Source organism: Haemaphysalis longicornis, unplaced genomic scaffold (assembly GCF_048455015.1).
Source record: "Haemaphysalis longicornis isolate Haplotype H1 unplaced genomic scaffold, Haemaphysalis longicornis Haplotype H1 scaffold_1, whole genome shotgun sequence".
Taxonomy (NCBI): domain Eukaryota; kingdom Metazoa; phylum Arthropoda; class Arachnida; order Ixodida; family Ixodidae; genus Haemaphysalis; species Haemaphysalis longicornis.
The window spans coordinates 482557612-482579437 of NW_027526203.1; the positions used below are offsets into that span (position 1 = coordinate 482557612).

The following is a 21826-nucleotide window of genomic DNA, read 5'->3' on the forward strand; positions in this document are numbered from 1 at the left end:
TGGCCATAGTTTGTGGAAACAACATAAAGTTCAGAGTGCTAACTGTCCATGGACAGTTAGCACTCTGAACTTCATGTTGTTTTCAATCTCACGTTCCGGTTCCAACCAAGCCCAGCCGTCAGCTGCCTCAGCCTCACTTCTAAAGCTACAAGCCTGGTCCGGTCTGGGATGCACAAGCACTGCGTGCTTGCCCCTCACCATCTCGCTTCGCTTGTTGCAGTTTCTGTGCAGTTCATATCGAATTCACTTACAGACTTGAAAAATGCAAGCAAAACATCAGTAGACTGTGAGCTAGCGAACTGTCGGCCACATGGCAAGCCAGGCAGCACCAGGTATGCGAGTCGCATCACCATGTAATTGGCAGTTGAAGTGCAGTCGACCTTCCAAGGCATTCATTTGCTGGACCACCTGGCACTTGAGAATCAGGGGCACAATGCTGCAGTTGACGACACTATTTTGCGGTGGTGAATGGCGGCTGAACAGCGGCTGCCTGTAGCATATGCGTACCGAGATGTGGAGCCAAACCGTGCAAGCATTTGCACGAGCTAACGTGGCTACAGAAAAGCAGTTACGTGCCTACCCTGATAAAAAGCCTGAAACTGAGCAAGTGTTTGGTTACGTAGACTCTGATCTTTTGCAGCACTTAAAATTATTCAATCACGATTCACCAACAGAATAGTTTAGTATAGATAGCACCCTGCAACATGCAAGACCAATCCACTACCAAAAGGGCAGTTTGTGAAGTTAGCCTTCGTCCCGCAATCATGATGTTTGAACCAGGTGTAGACATTTCAGCACGTTACGGGTCCCCAAGTGGCCAAAACTAATTTGGAGCCCTGTACTGCAACACGCCTCGCAGTGCAGGTGTAGCTTTTGTGCGTTAAACGGCCAAAAATTTGAAAAAAAGAAAAAAGAAGCGATTTTTCAGGTTGCACCACGTCAACGTGCTTCCAAAGCTGAAAAACAGCATGTCTTACACAAAATTAACGTTTTATTGAAAATTTGTAAAAAAATTACTCAAAGAAGTCCCCGAACACTTTCACGCCGACTTGAACTTTGTGATTGTGTCGCCAATGATTTCAACGCACTGGCGCAGTTCTTTCTCAGTGATGACCAAGGGTGGGGCCAAACGGATCTTGTCCCCGTGAGTTGGCTTGGCTAGGAGGCCATTCTCCTTGAGCTTCAAGCAGATCTCCCATGCATCGAGCCCTGCACAAAAACAATAGTATGCAATGGCTTGGCATAAACTGACCAGTCTGAGAAAAGCACTTGCAAAGCTGCGCACAAAGTTTCACATTGTGCGCAGCTTAAAATAATCAAACACGTTAACAAAACTTGGGGTTTAAGTGGAAGGTATCAGCAGTGCGCACGCACAGAGACATTAGTGGTACACAAGTCGGAGGCAAACGGCTTTTATTGAAAGGTACGTGCGGCTGCTTTGCCTGAGCACACTGAGCTCCACTTGCGGGGTCAGCAATTTAACTTAATTCTTCTGGATGCCGTTTATGGCACCAACATTTAAACCGTGCAGGATCTTGGTGCACATCCCTGTATGCGAATTATCACCTTGTGCGAGCGGAAAATAATTCTGTGCTTTTGCATCATCCAGGTTTTATTCTTGCGATAGGGTTTGTCCATTTTAAGCGAAGCTTCTATGGTAAGGGCACGGAGCAAGAATTATTCAGGAGGTGCAACTGGGCTTGCTCCGGCGGCGCGATAAAGTCACGGCGTGGGGCACAGCACCGACGCACCCTCTTTCGCGAGGCGGCAACAGGAAAAGGCTGGTTAGTCAGTGCATAGCCGGCTGCCGCCGTGGGCTTTCATTGGAGTCGGTTTGCGGCGGATGAAATCTTCGCGTTTCAAACATTTTTCGTAGGACGAAGGGGCTTTGATTTTTTTTAGAACACGAACCTACAATAAAAAACATGTGGTTAAAAATCTAGGTATGATTAGTGCCAGTGAATGATTATTCTTATCTTCACTATCATTAGTTCATATTTACACTGCCCTAACTTCGCCGCCCTGCCTGTGCAACATGAAAAGCGCGCGCAAATCTGAGAAGCCGCCCTTCGAGAGGAGAGAGCAGCGAGATTGAACATCTCGTGGCGGGAAGGCGGCGTCGGCAGACGTCGTCTGCTCCGGGATTCCTTCCAGTGCTTCTTTTCAAGCGCGGTACGGCTTGTAACTAGGGCAGTATTTATTAATAACTGCTGCTAAAATGTCCAGAACTTCTATTTATTTATTTTACAGGAAGAAATCTGGCAATTTTCACAATATTTTCTACGATATTACGATTTTTGTGAGTCGCGCCCGTAGAAGAACATGTAAACTATGGCAACGCGCTTGACGCGCCATCTGTTGTGCTTCTCCACAAGCTGCATTTCCCCCTCGCCAGACAGTGACATTAACGCGCCGCCCGCCCGCGCTGTCCCAGCCCAGCAGATTCCCCTCCTGAAATACTTCTTTCTCCGTGGGTAAGGGTTCCATGCATTTTTCATGTCTGTGAACAAAAAATCATGTGTCTTGAAGCATGAGGTGTTCTACAGCACGAGGCGCTGGAAATGTAATGTTTTGGTGTGTGTGCTATTACCACGTGGTTGGTCACCGCCAAAGTCACACACTGTTCAAAACAGTGATCGGGCCCCTAAGCATCTCATAACTTGGGTATGCTTTTTCAGTAAATTAGTTATCAGTAGGTGCCAATTTCAAGACCAGTAGGGTCTCAAGTAGACAATAAAGGTTTCTTAAAGGTGCAAACCGCGTCGGCCGTGTCAATGTCTGCCCTTCCCTCTCCTTGTTGGTGTCCCAGGTGTCTCAGCGCAGAGGTCCAGTGGTCAAGACAAGCTGCCATCCTTCATGCTCAATGTAACTTGTCTTGTGTGCCCATAACGGGAATGCTGCGCATAGTGTGAACTAAAGCTACGCTGGTCATCCCCCTTCACTGAGTGGAATAGATCATGAATTCCCTATGACCACCAATTTTTAAGACCACTGCATTATGGCAATAAAAAAAAAAATCAAGCCCCAACGAAGTTCTCCAGGAACATAAAACACCCTTCACGCAAATCCCATGAGCATTTCACAATAAGTCACCTCACTGAGTTCCATCAGCAATGAGAATATTCTTTGGAGGAAACAGTTGGAAGAAGTTATACATTAACCATGGCCTCCGCCCCCCTGGTGCTTTCCTCTCCAGCTGCTGCAGTATATTTCCCTTTGCCGTGCGTATATTCACAAACAGTTCACTTTGCGCACACAGTCCAACTCACTTATAACAATACCAGTTATAGCAATATATTGGCTGCAACAATGAACAGTCGTGGCACCACCAACTTTTCTATATGTTATATGATAAAATAAACCGCTCATTACAACGATCATTTTTTCTATTATTGGTTATAAAAATTGAGCCTGACGGTATGAGCCTACGTAAAATATGGTATATGGGGATCTGTGAGAGATTGTGGGTGCATTGTGTGCGACCAGGCATAACTTTATTAAGCTTGAAATTAGTTGCGACATCTTCTATCTTTCCAATGCTCAGAAAAAGTTAGTGCCTTTTGTGTGCCCACATTATCCCTGAAGAAAGAGACCTCCTGACTGCCTCTCTCATCTCCTGGTCTCAGCTGGACCAGGAAATAAGACAGGCAGGGGGCACCTTTTCAATACTGTCTAGATTAAAACACAGCTACATCGGGATAAAGGGGATCCTCTAGGTCACTATTGATTACCAATCCTAAAAAAGGGAGAAAACAACGCCACTTTCGTACCATGCAATCTTCTAATTGTTAAAAAAGAAAGAAGACAAAGTCAGGGATCTGATGCAGAGACTTCCTCCTATGTGCAAGACGGTGGTCTTTCCTAGGGGCCCTGTGGAGTCTGTCTGTTGGCACATGCACGGCTAAGTCTGGGTGGACAGCCGTGTAGTTACATTTCCCTTTGGTAAATATTGGGTGAAGACCCCTAAATGCTTACAAAAATAACTTTTTCTTCCCAACCCTGTTATAACAATTACTGGTTATAACAATGGCTTTTTTGTGGCATCGTTATACGTGGGCTAGACTGTATTACGCAACCTCTCATCCGTGGGCTCTTCCCGCCGGCCCGTACCAACTAGTACAAGATACCTACCATGCTCCAAAATGCTTCCCCATTCACATTTTGTGTTCAGCGACAAAGTGCAGCGTCGATGTTTTTGCCCCTTTCAAACAGCGCATTCTGATCTACTGAGAACCTCAGCATTGTGCTCAAGTAGAGAATAAAGATTTTTTGCACGACAAAGTTGCTCATCAACCCAGAGGGTAACACAACTCATGACTGTATGCTCGAGTACTCAAAGGCGTGTGTGCTTCTTAACTGCAAGCTTGTGTTTGTGCAGTTTGGTAAATCGTGACATTTGTTCTCGCCCCCTTTCTTGAGCCTAAGACCTGCGCTCTAGCTCGCAAGTGTGAGCTAAGCTGACAAAAACAACGCATTTCATGTTTGCAATTAAACAACAGTTAAGGTGCTCACTGTAACTATTTATATGATGTATACTCCTTTTTTTTCTACAGCCATGACATAGTGTGGTGTGCCTGCCGTTGTGTATGTATGACCGACGAAATAAACTACGGCTCAATTTTCAAAAGTTTTCTGTACATGAAAATCAGTATGAATCATAGCTAAAAGTAATACAGTGGAACCCCACTGATACGTCCCCCGTACTTACGACGGCCAGCTTCTTACGACGGATCACCGCGATCTCGGCAAACTCCCCATAGAAACAATGCATTAACAGGGCGTCTACCAATTCTACATTTTAAAATTCCCTAACTTCTCCAGGTTTTCCCTGACAATTCTAAGCATAATCCCTAACTGATATGCTTGCTCAACAAACACACTAAATGCAGATAGCGAGCCATCCAGTGGTAAAAAAAAGGACAGGGCACTTGCATTACTTGCAGAACACACTACTTGATTACAATTAGTTGCTCGTAAGGATCCCTTAGCAGAAAATACAGTATTAAAAAGGCACAATAACTGATGTGCAAAAACAAATGGAACACCTTTCACTCTTTCAGAGACTTGATTTCTTGCTGCAGCAAAAAAGTTTGAAGTTCTACATTTTTCATGAGCTTTTGCATTTTCAATGCAAGTTTTCTGACAAGAGCAGCGGTTCTCTTCTTCTTTCTTCAAAGTCCCACAAATACAACCATTCCTTCACCATCGTAGCCATCAACAGCCTACTGAGTTCCACTGCAGGACGAAGGCCTCTCCCACTGACCTCCACCCGCTCCGGTCCTGCGCTGCCCAAGCCCGCTCTTTGCCCCCGAATCTCCTCATTTCATCCCTCCATCGTGTCATTGGCCTTCCCCTTCTTCTAGTCCCGTTTCCGGGTACCCATTCTGTTAACCTCGTGGTCCACCTGACGTCAGTTTGTTTCACTACATGGCCAGCTTAAGTCCATTTCTTTTTCTTTATTTTAAGTGATACCTTCTACTCGAGTTTGCTCCCTGATCTAGGCTGCAAAGTGTTACTCTGTCATTACCCTGTCCAGGACCTCCAGCGTTACTCGTATCATTATTTGCTTTAGAGCACTGCACGGGCCTGGGCCGGCCCCAAAGACCGGGCCCGATTTGGCCCGCAGGCCGGGCCGATCAAAGTGGATTATCGGCGGGCCCGGGCCGGGCTCGGGCTTGAATTCATAGGCCCGGCCCCTAATAATTCCAATGCGAAGTGTAGAAAAGAGCATGAAAATGAATATTCCAAGTTTATTTTTACGTGCTTCTTGAAGTTAGTTGTACGAAATATTTTAAAAACGTGTTTTGCTAGGTCTGATAGTCACAATACTGTAATTTTAATGACATTTTATGTACTGCATCAAGATTTTATATTTCGGTGTATAATATACCAAAGACATGATTACAAGGAATGCCCTAGCGGGGCACGAATGAATACAGACAACCTGGAGCTGTGTACCTATGTCTATGTACATGTGTCTTGTATTTGTCGCACCAATGGCAATGCGGCTGCCGCGGCCGGAAATCAAACTCCCGTGCTACAGAAACACCACCGCTTAGCAACTACTGCAGGTAAAATATTTCAACACAAGTGCATACTCGCGGATTGAAATGTGGAGCAAAAAATTTCAGCAATACCAACTTGTGGCCGAGACAACCACGTCAAGTTGCCAAGAGTCTGGTCATCAAAGGTGATGGTGTCTCTCGTGTAAGAATACGAGCTTCCTTTTAAACCTTTGATTTTTTGCGTTTCAATTCATGACGTGCTTGTAGACTATAGTTCATCTCACAACCTACATGCAGCACTGTGGAGGCTACATTGTTGTCCCCCTCAGGCTAACTCACCGCGAAGGAAGCGACAAAAGGCGCCGGGGCCGTGCGGTGCCACTTGCCGAGAGGGGAGAAGGGAGTGTCCTTTCAGGACCCCCTTCACGGCGGATTAGGCGCCCTCAGTGGGCGCACTATTTTGATAACAATGTAGCCTCCACAGTGCTGCATGTAGCTTATGAGATGAACTATAGATGCTCCGTCTGATTGCTCGCTACGAAGACACTGAACCAAATAAAATTAACCAATTTTACTTCAGCGTCTAAAACTGGGCCTGGTCACACACACGGGGACCCTCCCTAGGCTTGAGACGACGGGCCCGGGCTGGGTTCGGCCCAGGCTCACTTATGAATGCCCGGGCCCGGGCTAGGTGTTACGGGCCAGGGTCAGGCTCGGGCTTCACAAAGAGGGCTCAGGCCAGGCTCGGGCCTCAAAATCAGGCCCGAGCCTGGCCTGCTGGTGGCATACTTTCAGCAGCTTGCACTCTCGCTTGTTTGCAAGTTCATAACCATGAAAAAGGATGAGAAAGGAGAGGTAAAGGCTGCACTTTCACGCTAAATTACACTTTAGTATGAAACTAAGGCAAGACGATGTGAAACTTGTAATGCTAAGTGGTGGGATGTCAGTTTTTCGGAATTTCAGTCACTCTTTTTGACATGCATGCCCGAGTGCCCACTATCTCTCTCTCTCTTACTCTCTGGGCATTTAAAAAAAATGTTTGTAACCAGAACACAATATGGATTAAAAATTTTAAATACAAAACAACTGCTTTCCAAACATTAATATTTCATGCAATTTCTGCACTCCAAAGCCAATAACTACACTTATGCTTTGTCTGGTTTAATCATTTCCATTCACAGCAACAATCTCTGCTATTGGCTGTACTGACCTCCTCTGACCAAATGAAGGTGCCTAATAGTGCTTCAAAGCTACTCCAAAGAGGGTTGAAAATTGCAGGCTCCTGGTGTGAAGAAGTTTGCAGCGAAAGCTAAATTCCGTTTGCATAATCAAGGTAGCATGTTCACACTGCTGTCATCATCACTGTGAGCCTGTTCGAGTCCAGTGGAGGACGGGGCCTCTCGCACGTTCAAGCCAAGCCCACAACATACATGCTTGCCGCCTGCACTTTCTCCCTATTGTGCACTCTCACATGCAGGCAGTGCAACTTCCTGCCTCTGCTTCTTTATTCAAGGTTGCAAGCAAGCCTAGAAAACCGTGAGCTGGTAGCTTAATTGTCTCCACCCATTGCCTCGTGCTGGCTCACTGGTTTGAAGCCAACTACATACACAATCTTTATTACTATTATGAGTAGCTGATTCTGGTTATGCACAGCTAGCACCCCCGTTTTCCCGGAAAATGTGTCCCTTATACAGCCCTTGCTGTAAACTGTTGAGTGTGGATGACTGCAGGGTGGGGAAAGTGACTGCGAATGCTTGATTGATTGATTGTGGGGTTTAACGCGCCGACGCAACGCAGTCGATGAGGCGCGCCGTAGTGGAGGGCTCAGGATTAATTTTGACCACCTGGGGATCTTTATCGTGCGCCGAAATCTCGTACACACGGGCGTTTTTGCTTTTCGCCTCCATCAGAAAAGCGGCCGCCGCGGCCGGGAATCGAACCCGCGACCTCGTGCTCAGTAGCGCAACGCCTTAGCCACTGAGCCACCGCGGCGGGTGACTGCGAATGCTACAGAGTCCACTAGATAAGAGCCACGTGTCAGGCTAGCTGTTCAACAGCTAAGTGAGTCAGACGAACATGCACTGAGTGGGGAAACAATGCAGGAGAGATTCGTGCATCTTTTCCATTGTTCCAAGGCAGGGAGGAGGCAGAAAGAGAGGGAGGGAATAGTTGCAGCGTACGTACCAGGGGCCACAATAATGGCATTGAGCAATCCTTTTCCTCGTACTTCAGTCACGAGATTCCTGGGTAGCCGATTCAGCTCGGCACGAAGGACTTCACCAAGGCGCTGTGCATTTTCTGCAAGCCGCTCTTCTTCGAGCACCTAGGAATAAGGTGAAACACATGCTAAGTGCGCAGAAAGCTGTACACATAATGTGACACTCCACTCCCATGCGCTGCCAGATGAAATCAGGAATATAGCACCAAAAAACCACCCAAACACGTGACCACTACCATATTTGGTGCAAACAACTACTTTGCAGGAAATGAGGTCTAGTATCGTTACAGCACACTAGTCAGAGAAAAAAATGGAAGGGGCTCAGGCCATATGCTTAGTAGAGGTCTGTGCACTTCTGTGATAACAAATGTTTGTTTGGCTCTGTGGATGTAGTTTAACTTAACAGGCAACTTTGGTCCTTTGCACACAGCAACAAAGAGCAAATCAGCAAAATACTATTTAAGAAAGTAACTACATACATACAATAAAAACAAGAGCCAAACATTGCCTGCTAATGCGGCAAATAATTGAAATTGTTTGCCTTAATGCCACGTATACATAAAAGCGCTGCTAGTTGCACCAGCAGTACCTGCATACGAGCACTCTTTTTCTTTTCAAGAACTGCATTTCATGCAGAGTATACAGCAAGAGCAATGACTCAATTACAAACATTTCAGAAATAAAAAAAGCAGAACGAAAGAAACACAGCGGGTTCCTGCAGTGAATCAAAAGGAAGAGAAGCTAGAAGGGACACCAGAGCTGCCAGGACCACTTGGTGCTGCAATGGCCGTGCATGGGTCAGGCACTGTCCTGCATTGTCTGCTTGCATTGGAGGATGACTAATGGCTGGCACCATCCCTTCCCTCCACAGAGATCTCCAATGCAGCCTGGCCTGCCGCATCGCAGCGAACATCAACCTGAACTGCTATAAGAGAGTGCCACTCGTCCACACCATTCTGTGGGCTCAATGGCTGTGTGAAAGCACAGTCTGCTAATCGGTTCATCTTCATAATGCACGATAGTGGCATCAAAAGGTCTGCTTTTTCATAAGTCAAGTAATTGCCTGTATTTTTGCCGGGACGGGACAACCCATTAGAACAAAACTGTAGTCGCTAAACTAAAATTTTGACTGCAGGCCAAATTGAACTAACTTCTGAACTTAACGGCGTGAAGATTAGCTGCAAGTGACAGACACAACAATGACAAATAAATGCAAGCATTTGAGTGATGGTAACGCACATTAAAGTAGGGTTTCACCCATGCACTCTGAAATACAGTCGAATCCGACTATATCGAACCCGTTTACATCAAATTATCCTTTATATCGAACTATTTCTGAACACGGCACATTTACAATGAGAATATATAGCAAAAATTACCCTTATATTGAACAAAAATATGAGCGACTCCCAACATATCGAACGCCACATGCCGCAGAAGTGCGAGTTTGTGTGTGTGGATGATGGTGTCGTGACCAAGGGAGAATTTGTAAGACCACATTGCAAAACTCATACCGAGCACTAGTGGAAGCGGGTGCAACGAGGAAAGTAACTAGGATCCTTTGCCCACCTCCGAGGTGACTGGTGTGTTTTTACCAGTCCGGCGCTTCTTCACAAACGTGAAAGGTTGTTCAAGCAGAAGAAGATTCAGGACTATTTCGTGCGAAAGTAAGGCAGTTTCATCAATGAAGTGTTTTTATAAATGGTATGTGCTTTTATGACGTCCAATTCCTTATATAGTAATGCTTATATTGAATCATCCCTATATCGAACTGATGGGTGTTTTTTGCAAGTTCAATATAACCAGGTTTGATTGACATAACTTGTTCACAGGCAGCGAAATCCAGTGACCTGAAAGCTCCAGCCGCTGACATAACTTGTTGAAATGACAGTGAAAGCCACTCACACTGAAGCAATTAGATGTGTTAAGATATTCCGGGCTCTAATTCCAAGGGATGTTCAACTGAATCTGAACAAGCAATCATTAATCATATTTCTGAAAACCTACAAGTAACAGCTAATCTTTCCCAATTAGACCTGGCAACCAGTCTTGGATGTAATTCTGATCATTGTACAAAACCTTCAATTGCAAAATATTGAATGATTTAAAAGCAGAGAGCCTATCCTGGTGAAAGGCTGGAAATTTAAAGGACTTGTTGCCTGCAGTTCGACATGCCTGAAAGCATAGCGGAAATCATGACTAAAGCAAGATGAACAGCATTTACCATGAGCTTCAAAAATTGTTCACTGGCTGTGAATGTTTTGTGTTTGATGAATTCTCACAGGCAGTGGCGTACACAGGGCATCATTTCGGGGGAGGCGGTCGAAGGAAGGGACAGAATGTGAAAGGAGGCACGATAGCAAAAGAGATAAGAAAACAAGAAAAAGCAAAAACCCAAAGAAAGAATAAATTCAAATGTAAACATAAAAGAATGTCGTGATGCTATGGGCAGACTCTCATGATGTTTGGGTTATTTCGTTCTTTTTCGTTTTTCATCGGCATCTCAAAATGGCAGATCGTAGCAGCAAAACAGACACTGAGGCTTCGTAATGATGCTGTGCGGCACAGGCCTCGTACACAACCCCTCCAAACTAGAAAATTTCAGAAGAGGGCTGCAGCCACTTTCCCACTTCTCTGCGCACATAAGTGCTCACAGGCAGTCAAACTGCAGAGCCATCCCCGCAACATTAACTAGAGTGGAACCTCAATTATGCCCACCCCATTCATGCAACGACCTGCACCTTATGAAAAATCCCCATGGTCCCACCTAACTCTTCATAGCAACAATGCATCAAATACTCTATTTATAATATGCAACAGTACATGTGCTCACTTCATGCGATGGCTTACATGAAACTGGATAGACTGCCACCCTTGCCACTGCTTTCCTTGATCTAATTTCATGTTTCTCTTTCCCCACAACCCTGTCCCTTCACTGCTTTGTCAATGTTCTCCTGTGTTGCTTCTTTCCAGCCTTTCCACAATTTCACAACTGGGGCGGTATTCTCATATTTTGTCCGTTTTGCGTCCGTTTCAAAAGTGTCCGTTTTGAGCAAGCCCTTATTGGCTGAAAGCGAGCACCCGGATGTGATGCCATGTGGGGGGAAGGGGGGGGGGGGGGGAAGAGAGAGAGAGAGAGAGAGAGAGAGAGAGAGAGAGAGAGAGAGAGAGAGAGAGAGAGAGAGAGAGAGAGAGAGAGAGAGAGAGAGAGAGAGAGAGAGAGAGAGAGAGAGAGAGAGAGAGAGAGAGAGAGAGTAAAGACGGGACAACACAGTGAACAGTGTGAGAGGCACGAATGGCAGAGACAGAGCAGTGAGGAGATGGCGTGTCGTTGGAGATTGAGGAACACGGAGCTGCAGAGCAAGGAAAGCAGTGGGAAATAAGGGAAGGATGCCGGTTTCTCAACCACCGTGGGCATTTCCCAGCACATAAGAATTCATATGAAGCGGGCTGGGTACTCTGGCATTGTATAACTAGGGTATGTAATGCATTGTTTCTATAAGGAGTTTGCCAGGATCGCAATTATGATCACGTAAGAAGCAGGTTAGGGCATACTCAAGGGATGTACAAGTGCCAGGATTTCACTGTAGTTTCCAGTGGCATACCCAAACGCAACATATGATGCAAGAAAAAAAAGGAAAAAAAGAAAAAGGTGCAGCTTGCAATAGCGGTGCAAGTCTGGAGCAACTGCAGAGCTGGCATCCCCTCTCCCTTCGCCCGAGACTTGGCTGTTGCACGTCACATGGATTTCTGAACTCGCCGCTGAAAGTTCTCCATGACTAACAGGCCCGGATCGTTTTGTTCGCAGCCTTTCACATCTCTCCCAATGTGGACCGTGTTAGCACGCGCTAGAACCAGCGGCAACCGACTTCGCGAACTCGGCGCCTGAGCTCCCCACTTCAGTCACGAATGCACATGACCTGGCGAGGAGAACAGCGTGCGAGAGATCACGCCACGAACGCTGGGCTTCGAGTGTTCTCGAAGGCCAAGCTGGCTGACGCCGGATGCTTTTCCCGAGGCGCATGCTTACGTGCGCTCGGCCGGTCTGAGTTTTCTGGTAATGCTCGACGGCGGAACTAAAAGCTTAAACTAGCTCTGCTTATAAAAGAGCTAATGACAGCTCTATAACAGACACACTTTTTCATTGTCTACCGACATGGCATTCGCCCTGGGCATGCTATTTTACAGTATTGATCAAAAAGAAACTCAAGGCTACCTCCAGTGCTGCCAATGCAACTCGAGCTCCTAGCGGGTTGCCGCCATACGTTGACCCGTGCTCACCAGGCTTTATGACAAGCATCACTTCATCATCGGCCAGAGCAGCAGAGACCTGCAAGGAAGGGACAGCACTGGTGAGCCCATAAAAAGCTTGGTTATGGTATGCTACTACCACTGCTGACACTTCACTAACAAGCCTTAAAAGTCTGTTGCACACTTTGTGTGTATGCTAGAAAACTTTCAAAAAAGCATCAGAAGGGGTGCAGTGAGCTTTGCAACCTATTTTGGATGCACTCTGTATTTCCCGTATCCATTACAAGTAAACTTGGAAAACATTCTGCAGATGAGATGACGTACACCCTTTCAGATCGGTACTTTGTTGCTTTGCTTGTGAAGGATTATCTTGCCCGTACATCCCTTATATGTGTTGTATTCATTGGTGTGGCATGCATGCGGGCAACCATGTGTGTGCGCCGCCAAGTGTCTACATTGCTAAGGCGACGCCGCCAAATCACGTGTCACTGGTTACGTTGGGCTCCACGAGATGGTGGTACTTGTTCGTGCTGGCACCCGGTAAAGCACGGCACACGACGACAGCGAGAGCTGGTTGACGTTCCAAACTGTGTCCCACCGAACGCAAAGTAATACCTCGACGCCAAATACTGTTCTGTGCATCACCTTACGATCTACCTATTGCCAGACATTGCTGAAATCGTCACGCGACTAGGTAGAGTGGTAAAAACTTTGGAGCCTTGCAACTTCGTCGTGATGGACCAAGTCGCACGCGTATGCTGCTGAAAGCCAATCACTCCTTTAAGTTCTGTCAACTATTTAAGGACAACAACAGAAATATTGCTGCCGACAATTTTTCTGTGCGGAAGCCAAACTCATGTGATCTGTTCGAAGGGTGCTTGCAATTCGCCAGCGCTTGTGCCGACTGGGAGTGCGAGTGGTGCAAGCATGGCACGGCTAGGGAGACGGCCTCACATGCACTGGCCGCTACGCTACCATCGTATCTAGATCGGTGTACACACGAAGCATTTCTTCAAAAGCATTATTTGATTTTTGTACTCAACCACGCATTAGAGGGCACTTGTGTCAACATCCGTGGTTGCAGGCAAACTGTAGCGTCGGCCTCTTGCACACCGTGTCACTTTCGTTCACAGCTGCAGTTTCATTCTCCAGTGATGCAAAGTTCTCGAGGGCAAGGAGCGTCACCACATAATGTGAGCGCGATGAAATAATAGACCTGCTAACACCGAGGATGAGAATCGGGTTGAAACGAGGCAGACAATGCTGGACGGTGTTTTTTTTTTTTCTGCAAGGTGCAGGCGCAGTGCATATGCACAGGCACAGCGGCACAGACATGGCAGTTTCCAGTGTTGCCAAGCAAAGAAATTGCCTGCTAAAATTTTCAGCGAATACCATCTATATGCTCCCCAGGGAAGCAGAGTTGCGTGTCTGATTATTACGAGCCGCCATGCCACCGTTTCCACAATGGCAGGAAAACCCACTTTCAGTGCTGTGCACAAAGCTTTCTACAGGTTTTCCCGTTCAGTGTAATCCAAACACCATACAATTTAATCCAAGTGCCATCTAATTTAGTTCCAACCAATTTAATCCAAACGCCATCGAATTTAATCCAGGTGCCAACCAATTTAATCCAAGTGCCAACCAATTTAATCCAGCTGTCGGAAGGTTGTTCATGGGTGTTTTGTGCGGTATTAGGCGCAGCTTTCAAGCTTTGATGTGCGTGGTGTGATGAAAACGTGGTGTTCCTTGATGCCTTATGCGGAAAATATCATATGCGCGCAGCTTAATGGACATTTACTAGGTAATACCCGTAGACCAGGAGAGTGGCCTCGTTTGATCTGTTGGTGGCATGGCATGATCATCTGCGAAATCGTCAGAAGTATCGCCTGCTCGCGGATTGTTACCCCAGCAGATTTGCCAGCATATTTTTATGCGAGCAGATGACACTTCTGTCGCCAGCAGGCGATATTTCGGACGATCTCGCAGACAATATTATAATTCGGAAATAATGCTTAACGCTGCAGAAAAGCATTAATGAGTTTTTACCCACGAAAGGTCTTAAGACATTGTAACGCGAGGAGCAGACGATACTTCTGACACGAGTTACACTACGCTGCCAAGTCTGGTGGCGTAACAATACCGCAGCAGACGATACTTCTAACGAACTCACAGACGATCATCACACGGTCCCAGCAGAGAAAAAGACCTCTCTCCTTGCCCTCGCGTGTTAGAAAATGTCCCGAGAAAGACCGAAGAAAGCGCCGGGTGAAGCCAAGAAGAAGTACAACTCCGTTTCAAATGTCGACAGAGCCCGGATAGTTGAGGTTTCTCGGTGCAATCGCCACTTAAAACTTCTCGCTGAGATGCTTGGCATAAACGTCAAGACGGCTAGATCTATTGCAGCAACGGACCGCAGCACCGCAAAAAAGCGTGGCGGTTCGTCAAAGAAGTCCGACGAGACCGCTGTACACGCGCTAACCGAGATTGTTGACAATAACCCATCTTTCACGCTTTCTCAGATTCGGCCTGCCCTTGCCGAAACCATGCCAGACCTTGAGATTAGTTTCTCCAGCATCGACCGGTTGTTAGATGGCCACAGCTATTCTCTGAAGTTGGCCACGGTCAGACTGGTAGAGAGAAACAGCCCGGAGGTCAAGGCGAAGCGCCAGGAGTACGCAGAATGGCTGCAAAACGAGGGCATGACGGTGTCATGCTACTACATTGACGAGACCAATTTTAATGTGTGGTGTGCGCGGAGTTTTGCCAGAGCGAGGAGAGGTGCTCTGGCGGTAAAACTTGTGACGGGCACCAGATAGGCAAACATAAACATCTTGCTCTGTATGACGGCCAACGGCATCGTCCACTCGAGTATCGCTGACAAAGTACACTGGGCTGCATTCAATGAATTCCTTGAAGAAGCGTTGCAGCAAGCACATGAACAGGACCCCGACGGCGAGGCTGTCTTTATTTTTGACAATGCTCCAGCCCATCGACGAGCGGAAGTGGCGGCTTTTGCCATGAGCCAACACACAATCCAAAGGCTGCCGCCCTGTTACAGCCCTTTCTTCAATTCTACTGAAGAGGTGTTGTCGAAGTTCAAGTTAAATGTCAAGGCCTGCCTGAACGCGCCAGCAGGTGTGACAAAAAAACAGCACCGGCTCTCCATGCTTGTGAATGCCGCGAAAGAGGCCATGCAGAATATCAGTCAGTTGAATGGGCAGCGTTTTGTCATGCTGCCCTTAACATGGAGAATATGTCACCACATTCACTACGTGCGGGGAGGGAAGGGCACTTTTTAATGGGCTTTGAACGTATATAATATTGAAACAGCCTTTAAATAAAGTTTTTTCTACAAGGTACAAACTGCACTACCTTTATACACAAACCATTTTTAAATTCTTAGTCTCCATGCATAGATAACGTGGAGGGCTGTTGAAAATATCGAATTGAAAAAACTATGCAATCGTGGGGCATTTTTTATCATCATGTGAATTCCGAAATTATTATTTTTGCAATCCCAGACTCAGCTTTACGCACAAGTGTAGAGTCACGGCAAAAGTTGCACAAAACAAGATGACAGCCGCGCACCCCACTAGCCCTCCCATTTCAATCCCCAAGGTGCACGTTCACTACGATTGTAATTTGAGTAACGTTGGTATGTTCAGCCACGCCCCATTTGGCATTAAATTTCACTTCAGATAGATGAACCATTATTACTAGCATGCAATAATAGCCCGTCCCGCTATCGGACGCTGCTTGGACACGGACACGGTGACATGATGCCTGCGCCGCCACTCCTGCAGTGTCGATCGTCCCATTCCCACCGCTCCCAATCTCGCTGTCAAAGGCAGCCACAACTCGGCGTTTTACAACACCGCAACGAGTCCGAAATGTCACTTCAAGCCTGCACCGCGCCTCACAGTCAAGGCCAAAACACACCGCGGCGAATTCGCGGGCACCACGTTTTTGATGAACTCCCTTCTTTCGAGTCGCGCAACTTCCTGCAACCGATTAAACACTAAATGTAAACACAGCCACCCTCATAACCAAAACCAAGGTAGAAATCAGCGAAGAGCAGCTGCTTCGGCTATAGTGCCTAGAATATAGGCACCATACTTCGGACGGTAGGCATGTTTTCCAATCTTCACTACACCAAGATGGCGGCGCCCAGTAATTAATAATGTCGTCCCGGAGATACGGCGCTCCGAAAATTGCAGTTTTTTCATCAACTCGCACAAGTAGTTTGTCACCTGGACTTTTCTACTGGAGTTTTTCTACTGGACTTTGCAATGGTTTTCGATGGGAAAACTTTAACTCTTTCGTTACCGCGAGAAATTGACCAATTTTGAGGGGTCTAACAAAACATTTTTCTGTGCTATACATACTGGTTAGGCACACATTGCAGTGGCATAAAATGCAGATTATTCCACGCGCTTTCCAACGACACCAGTTTTAATAATGTTTTCATAAATATTGATTGCGAATAATTCAAAATTTTTGTCCAGGCGTCGAAGAAAATAAAAAATAGGAAGTTGTATATAATATACCACCACTAGTAGAAAAAATTTAGAATATACATTTTGTAGGTAAACATTTCAAAAACCCGTCCTAGAAAAAGATTGCGTTGCGCGGTACAATTTGTCAGATATAAAAGAAAATGTTAGCACGCGTGGTGCCCGTGCCTTGCGGTGAAGCCCAACCTCTATTTCAAATATTGCTATTTTGGATGGTTCTCTAGAAGAAATCTGGTGGTTTGACATCACTAAAGACCCCAATTAGCCTTCATGTGATTTATAAACACTTTGTCAATGATTATGACCAACACAATATTGAAGGCAAGCAAGCTATGCGAAAAAATCCGCTTGGAGTTGAAAACCAAACTCTGTGGTGGATGCGTGTTGACGTTCTGATCATCGCTTATCAGTCAGAACTTTAATTTGCGGTTTATTATCATGTTCTGACTTGCTCTGGTAGCCCTGCTAGCAGGAATAAGGTACAATGCGCTAGAATTGTGCCCAGGAAGCTTTCACCAAGCCGCCGTCGTGCTATGAAGAGAGTTCAGCATTGCAAGCCTACTACGTTGCAGCGCCACCTAACAATTTCGAAGAGAAACAATTACAAGGCTGTTAGAGACTTTGTCAGGGCAGACAGCTCTACCAAGAAGCGATACTAGACTTCCGGAAATACCCTCGGACAAAACCGAAACTGGCCGGTGAGCAGCTGGCGGTGTTCAAGGCCGATTGGTAGCGTTCTCCTCGTCTGAACTGATATCCGCCGACTCGGTGTTATCTTTTGACTTTCACCTGAAGCTGTAATCACAGAAGTAAGGCGTGGGTTAAGTGGAAGCACGAGCGGCACGCCTGTTTCGAGGCACACTAGTGGGCAACGGAGGCGCCATGGCAAATGAGCTTGTAGTTGGGTAACTGCGTAGTAGCGCCAAATATGAATTTCGCAACGCAAAAACGAAACCGAAACTGTTGGAAAATGGCTGAAAATGCCAGGCACACTTGCTAGACATGCGAGGGACCATCAGAAATAAGATTTGGCAGAATAAAGCTATTCTTTCTCCGAACCAAAGATCACTAGTGAATAGCTGGTGTCATTTTCAAGTAATTATCACCTCTCAACGCTGTCGGATTACAAAGCTGACAACATTATTTGGTACTTGACTTGCCAGGAGCCTTTTGACAAAAAAAAAAATTATGGCAATGTAGTCTAACCACGAGCGGCATGTGTTTTTGTCAAGTGCAGCGGCCACGCCCCCTTCCTCAAAAACACACGCACCTCCCCTCGCAAGAAACGCTGTCAGGGGTGATCCAGCCATTCGAACTACTGGAGCAATTTTTGGAGCTGAAAAAATGTTATTTTGGAGCACTATTGTATCAGAGCTTGATTTTGGAGCAGTTTGGGAGCAGCACAAAACTTATGTTGCAGCTTCATTTATCTGGAGATAAAGAAGGCTGGCAACCATTCAGGCAACGCTAATTACTTCCCCACAGTTGTAGACTCTGAAGCTGGTAACTAAAGCACCAAACATGTGTGCCCCCACAGCCTTTAGACACCGCTGCAAGTGAAGCAGATGACAAGCATTTCTTTAACTTAAAAAAAAAAAACACCAAGTAACCATTACAAAAACTTACTGATACCAAAAGGGGGCCCATTTTATTTATAATAAAATTATTTCACTATCTCAAACATATTGCACTGATTTGTTACTTCTTGCTGTTTCGTTCAGTTCATCCAGCTCGGAGGGTCCGGCTCGACAATATTTAGACAGAAAATATTGCACTTCACACACATCACACCATACTATTGCTTCTTGCTTGCCTTCTTATTAAGTTCATTCAGCTCGGAGAGGGTGTGGCTAAAGGCAGAGTTGCCTTCTGCTAATAAAGCCTGCCCTGATGAAATAATGTTTTCAGCCCTTTTCAGCAACGCACGGCATGAGATACCCTTTTCTTCCAAATTCCACCTGAGCCGCTTTTCATTGCCGACATCAGCCCCACATTCCCGGCCACTCAGGCGGTGGATAAGAGCAATATGAAGGGGCTTTATTTTCAATACCGTCATGCGGAATGAAAAAAAAAGAACAAAAAACAAAAACAAAGAGAAACCCGCTGCGAAAATCCCAAACGGCAAGTTGTTTAAACTTACGCTGATGCAGTTTTGGCTAGCGCTACTCCACTGCAGTAGCCCTAAATATAAGGCCGCACAGTAATAAAACGATTCGCCGCGAGCGCAGAAAAGTATAGACTCTCGTTTGTGCATCTTGTCACGAGTGGCCGAACGTCAATCGCTAGTTTTCTACAAGCGATACACATGAAGTAATGCCACTATGCTTGTTTGCAGCAGTGCGGGAAACCACTCCGTTGCGGTCCACGCCACCGGAGTGTATGCATGCCGACTTGCCGAATCACCATCTCTGCTCCGAAGCGGCACCGTGGCTGCACTATTGCTGCACTGTGGCTGCACCATGAGCAGAGCTCGACTGGGGCAACCGAATAATCGAGCGCACCGCTTCCTCCAAGTTGCCAACCTAGGAACCATTGTGCTGGTTAGCGGCAGAATGATCGTCTCTCGCTTCAGCTGGTTGGAGGGGGCAACTCTCGGCCGAAAGACCGGGTTCAAGCGGTTCGGAGCATTTGGCGCAAGTAAAACACCACTGGGCGCAGCAGGGCGCAGGAGAGTACAATTGTAGCAAAATGGCGCAAATGGCGCAGCTGGATCACCCCTGCGCTGTCAAAAATCTTAATGTCGCCTGAGCGGGAAAATTTTAACTGATTCTAAAAGGGCAGTGCCTAGACAAACCACTGGCCGCATTAGGTGTACGAGAAACGACTACAACATGTCGAAATAGGCAATATAAATCATCGATCACCGGTGATCGATTTGAATAGGCGTGGTAACGAAAGAGTTAAAAACTCACAGAACATAACATGAGACTTTCGAAAAAACTATCTCGGGGACAATTTTACGCGGGTTTTTTATTGAATGATTAATCAATTAAACCTTTACAAACAGCATCACCTTGGAGGTGCTGGAAAATTATGCCAGCTGTAAGCATTTTTCTCCGCTGAAACTGAAGGGAGCGTTAAAATCCTTGGCTCTCAGACTGTTTTGGAGCAGTTTGGCGCAATTTTTGCAATTTATAAGCTTTTGGAGCAGCCGGGCGCAGGAAGACAAATTTGTATCAAAACTGCGCAATATGCACAGCCGTCTCACCCCTGCGTTTGGATTAAATTGTATGGTGATTGGATTAAATTGAGCGGGAAAACCTGTAGTTTCGCAAAGCTGAGTGTCTATGGGTGCTTACTGCTGCTGCCAGTGGCACGTGTCTTTATTACCTCGGCTGTGATAACCCCCTCTTTTTTTTCCACAGCATTGCCGCTGGCCTGTTTCATTTCTAAGAGAACATTTCGTATAACTACGTGTTTGTTTTTTTCACCTGTTGCAGAGCAATCATAAGCTTCATTCACCACACTCGGGGCCGTAATAGCGACGCATGTTTCAAGTCTGCTACCAATGAACTGCCCCACGTGCAAGCTGTAGCAAGTGACTCTACCCACTCACCAGCTGCCTTCAGCACCCCTGCTAGCCGCCATTAGTGGCTGCCTCCTACTGCTTTACTCACGACTGAAGATGTTGCCATTCTTTTGCAGGACACATGCGCATATTTTAAATGCACTCTTTCAAGTCGCTTTACTATGAACAATCTTTTTCAGCAGCTGATAACGTTACCTCATTTAGCCTATTTAAACAACTGGCTGTAGGGCTCATTTTTTCAAACTGCTTTTCAATACAAAATATCTATATGCAAGTCAACACTTTGACACATTTTTTTTATACTTGGGGAAAAGGGGAGGGGGGGGGGGAGGAGACACAGTTATGTTTCGCTTGAATTTTGCATAGTTCTCAACTAAAAGTCCCACTAAGAACCAAAGCCACGCCAACTGGGCTTAGCTTACTGGGTAGAGTCCACCTGACAGTGCCTTGCCAAGGGTCACGATGTCAGGCCGCACACCATCATGGTCCACACACAGCATCCTGATGGTACCCAAGGAAAAAAGGGCAGAAAAGAGAAAGCAGGTCTAGTGAGGACAAGATCAGTCTGGTATCCAGAGAGAACATTCACATCCAGTAACAAAAACAATGCACTTTAAGCATGCCTTCTGAGTTTGCACTTGCAGGAGGGAGCCTTTATGTTTACATGCCATTGCTGACTGTAATTGAATGTCACAAAGAGTTTGCAAAGTCCCCATTACTACTGGATCCCCAGAGCAGCAAGTTTACAGGAATAACTTAATGGCTACACTGTTCTACCTTAGCCACCTAAGCAGGACACCTGCTGCACTGCTTTTATCCCAACATGCTGGAGGCAGCACCCAATTAGCACTGCCGCTAAGCACAGCACAAAGAAGCTCCCCAATTTCAGATTGGTAGTTGTGTGCTTCCACAGGTAAGACAACAAACATAAGGAGCATCCATAATGCTCCCTTCCTGGCACGGTACGCCAACCAAGGCGACCACTATTTGATGTTAGAACGCCGGAGAGCAGCATTTTCTGGGGGCTGAATTATGCAAGAGTAATGCTGATTCACTTTTCGACGTGTACCCGTAGCTCCCTGAATGACCTTAACTTCGATTAGTTACACTTCATTGGTTCTACAGTTACTCCGAATTACTATACAGCCCCTTCTTCCTTTCCAACTTTCCTTTACAGGAGGTATCTTCCTTCAGGGATAGCATGGCTACACAAAAGGCACCAACTTTTTCTCAGTGTTGGAAAGATAGAAGAGGCCACAACTTATTTCATGCTTAAAAAGTCATGCTTGTTTACACACAATGCAACCGC

At 46.2% G+C, this 21826-nt stretch overlaps 1 protein-coding gene across 3 annotated transcripts in view; it reads right to left on the reverse strand.

The window, feature by feature from the left end:
* Positions 1-971: 971 nt before the first annotated feature.
* Positions 972-21826, reverse strand: part of Oat (Ornithine aminotransferase precursor) — a 51494-nt gene continuing 30639 nt past the window's right edge. For all 3 annotated transcript variants that reach the window (XM_077688352.1, XM_077688353.1, XM_077688354.1), the window contains 4 exons: positions 20940-21018; positions 12440-12553; positions 8190-8328; positions 972-1209 (listed from right to left, as the gene is read on the reverse strand). In XM_077688352.1, coding sequence (XP_077544478.1) covers positions 1040-1209; positions 8190-8328; positions 12440-12553; positions 20940-21018 — 502 coding nt within the window. In that variant the 3' untranslated portion in view covers positions 972-1039. The remainder of the gene's footprint in view (positions 1210-8189; positions 8329-12439; positions 12554-20939; positions 21019-21826) is intronic.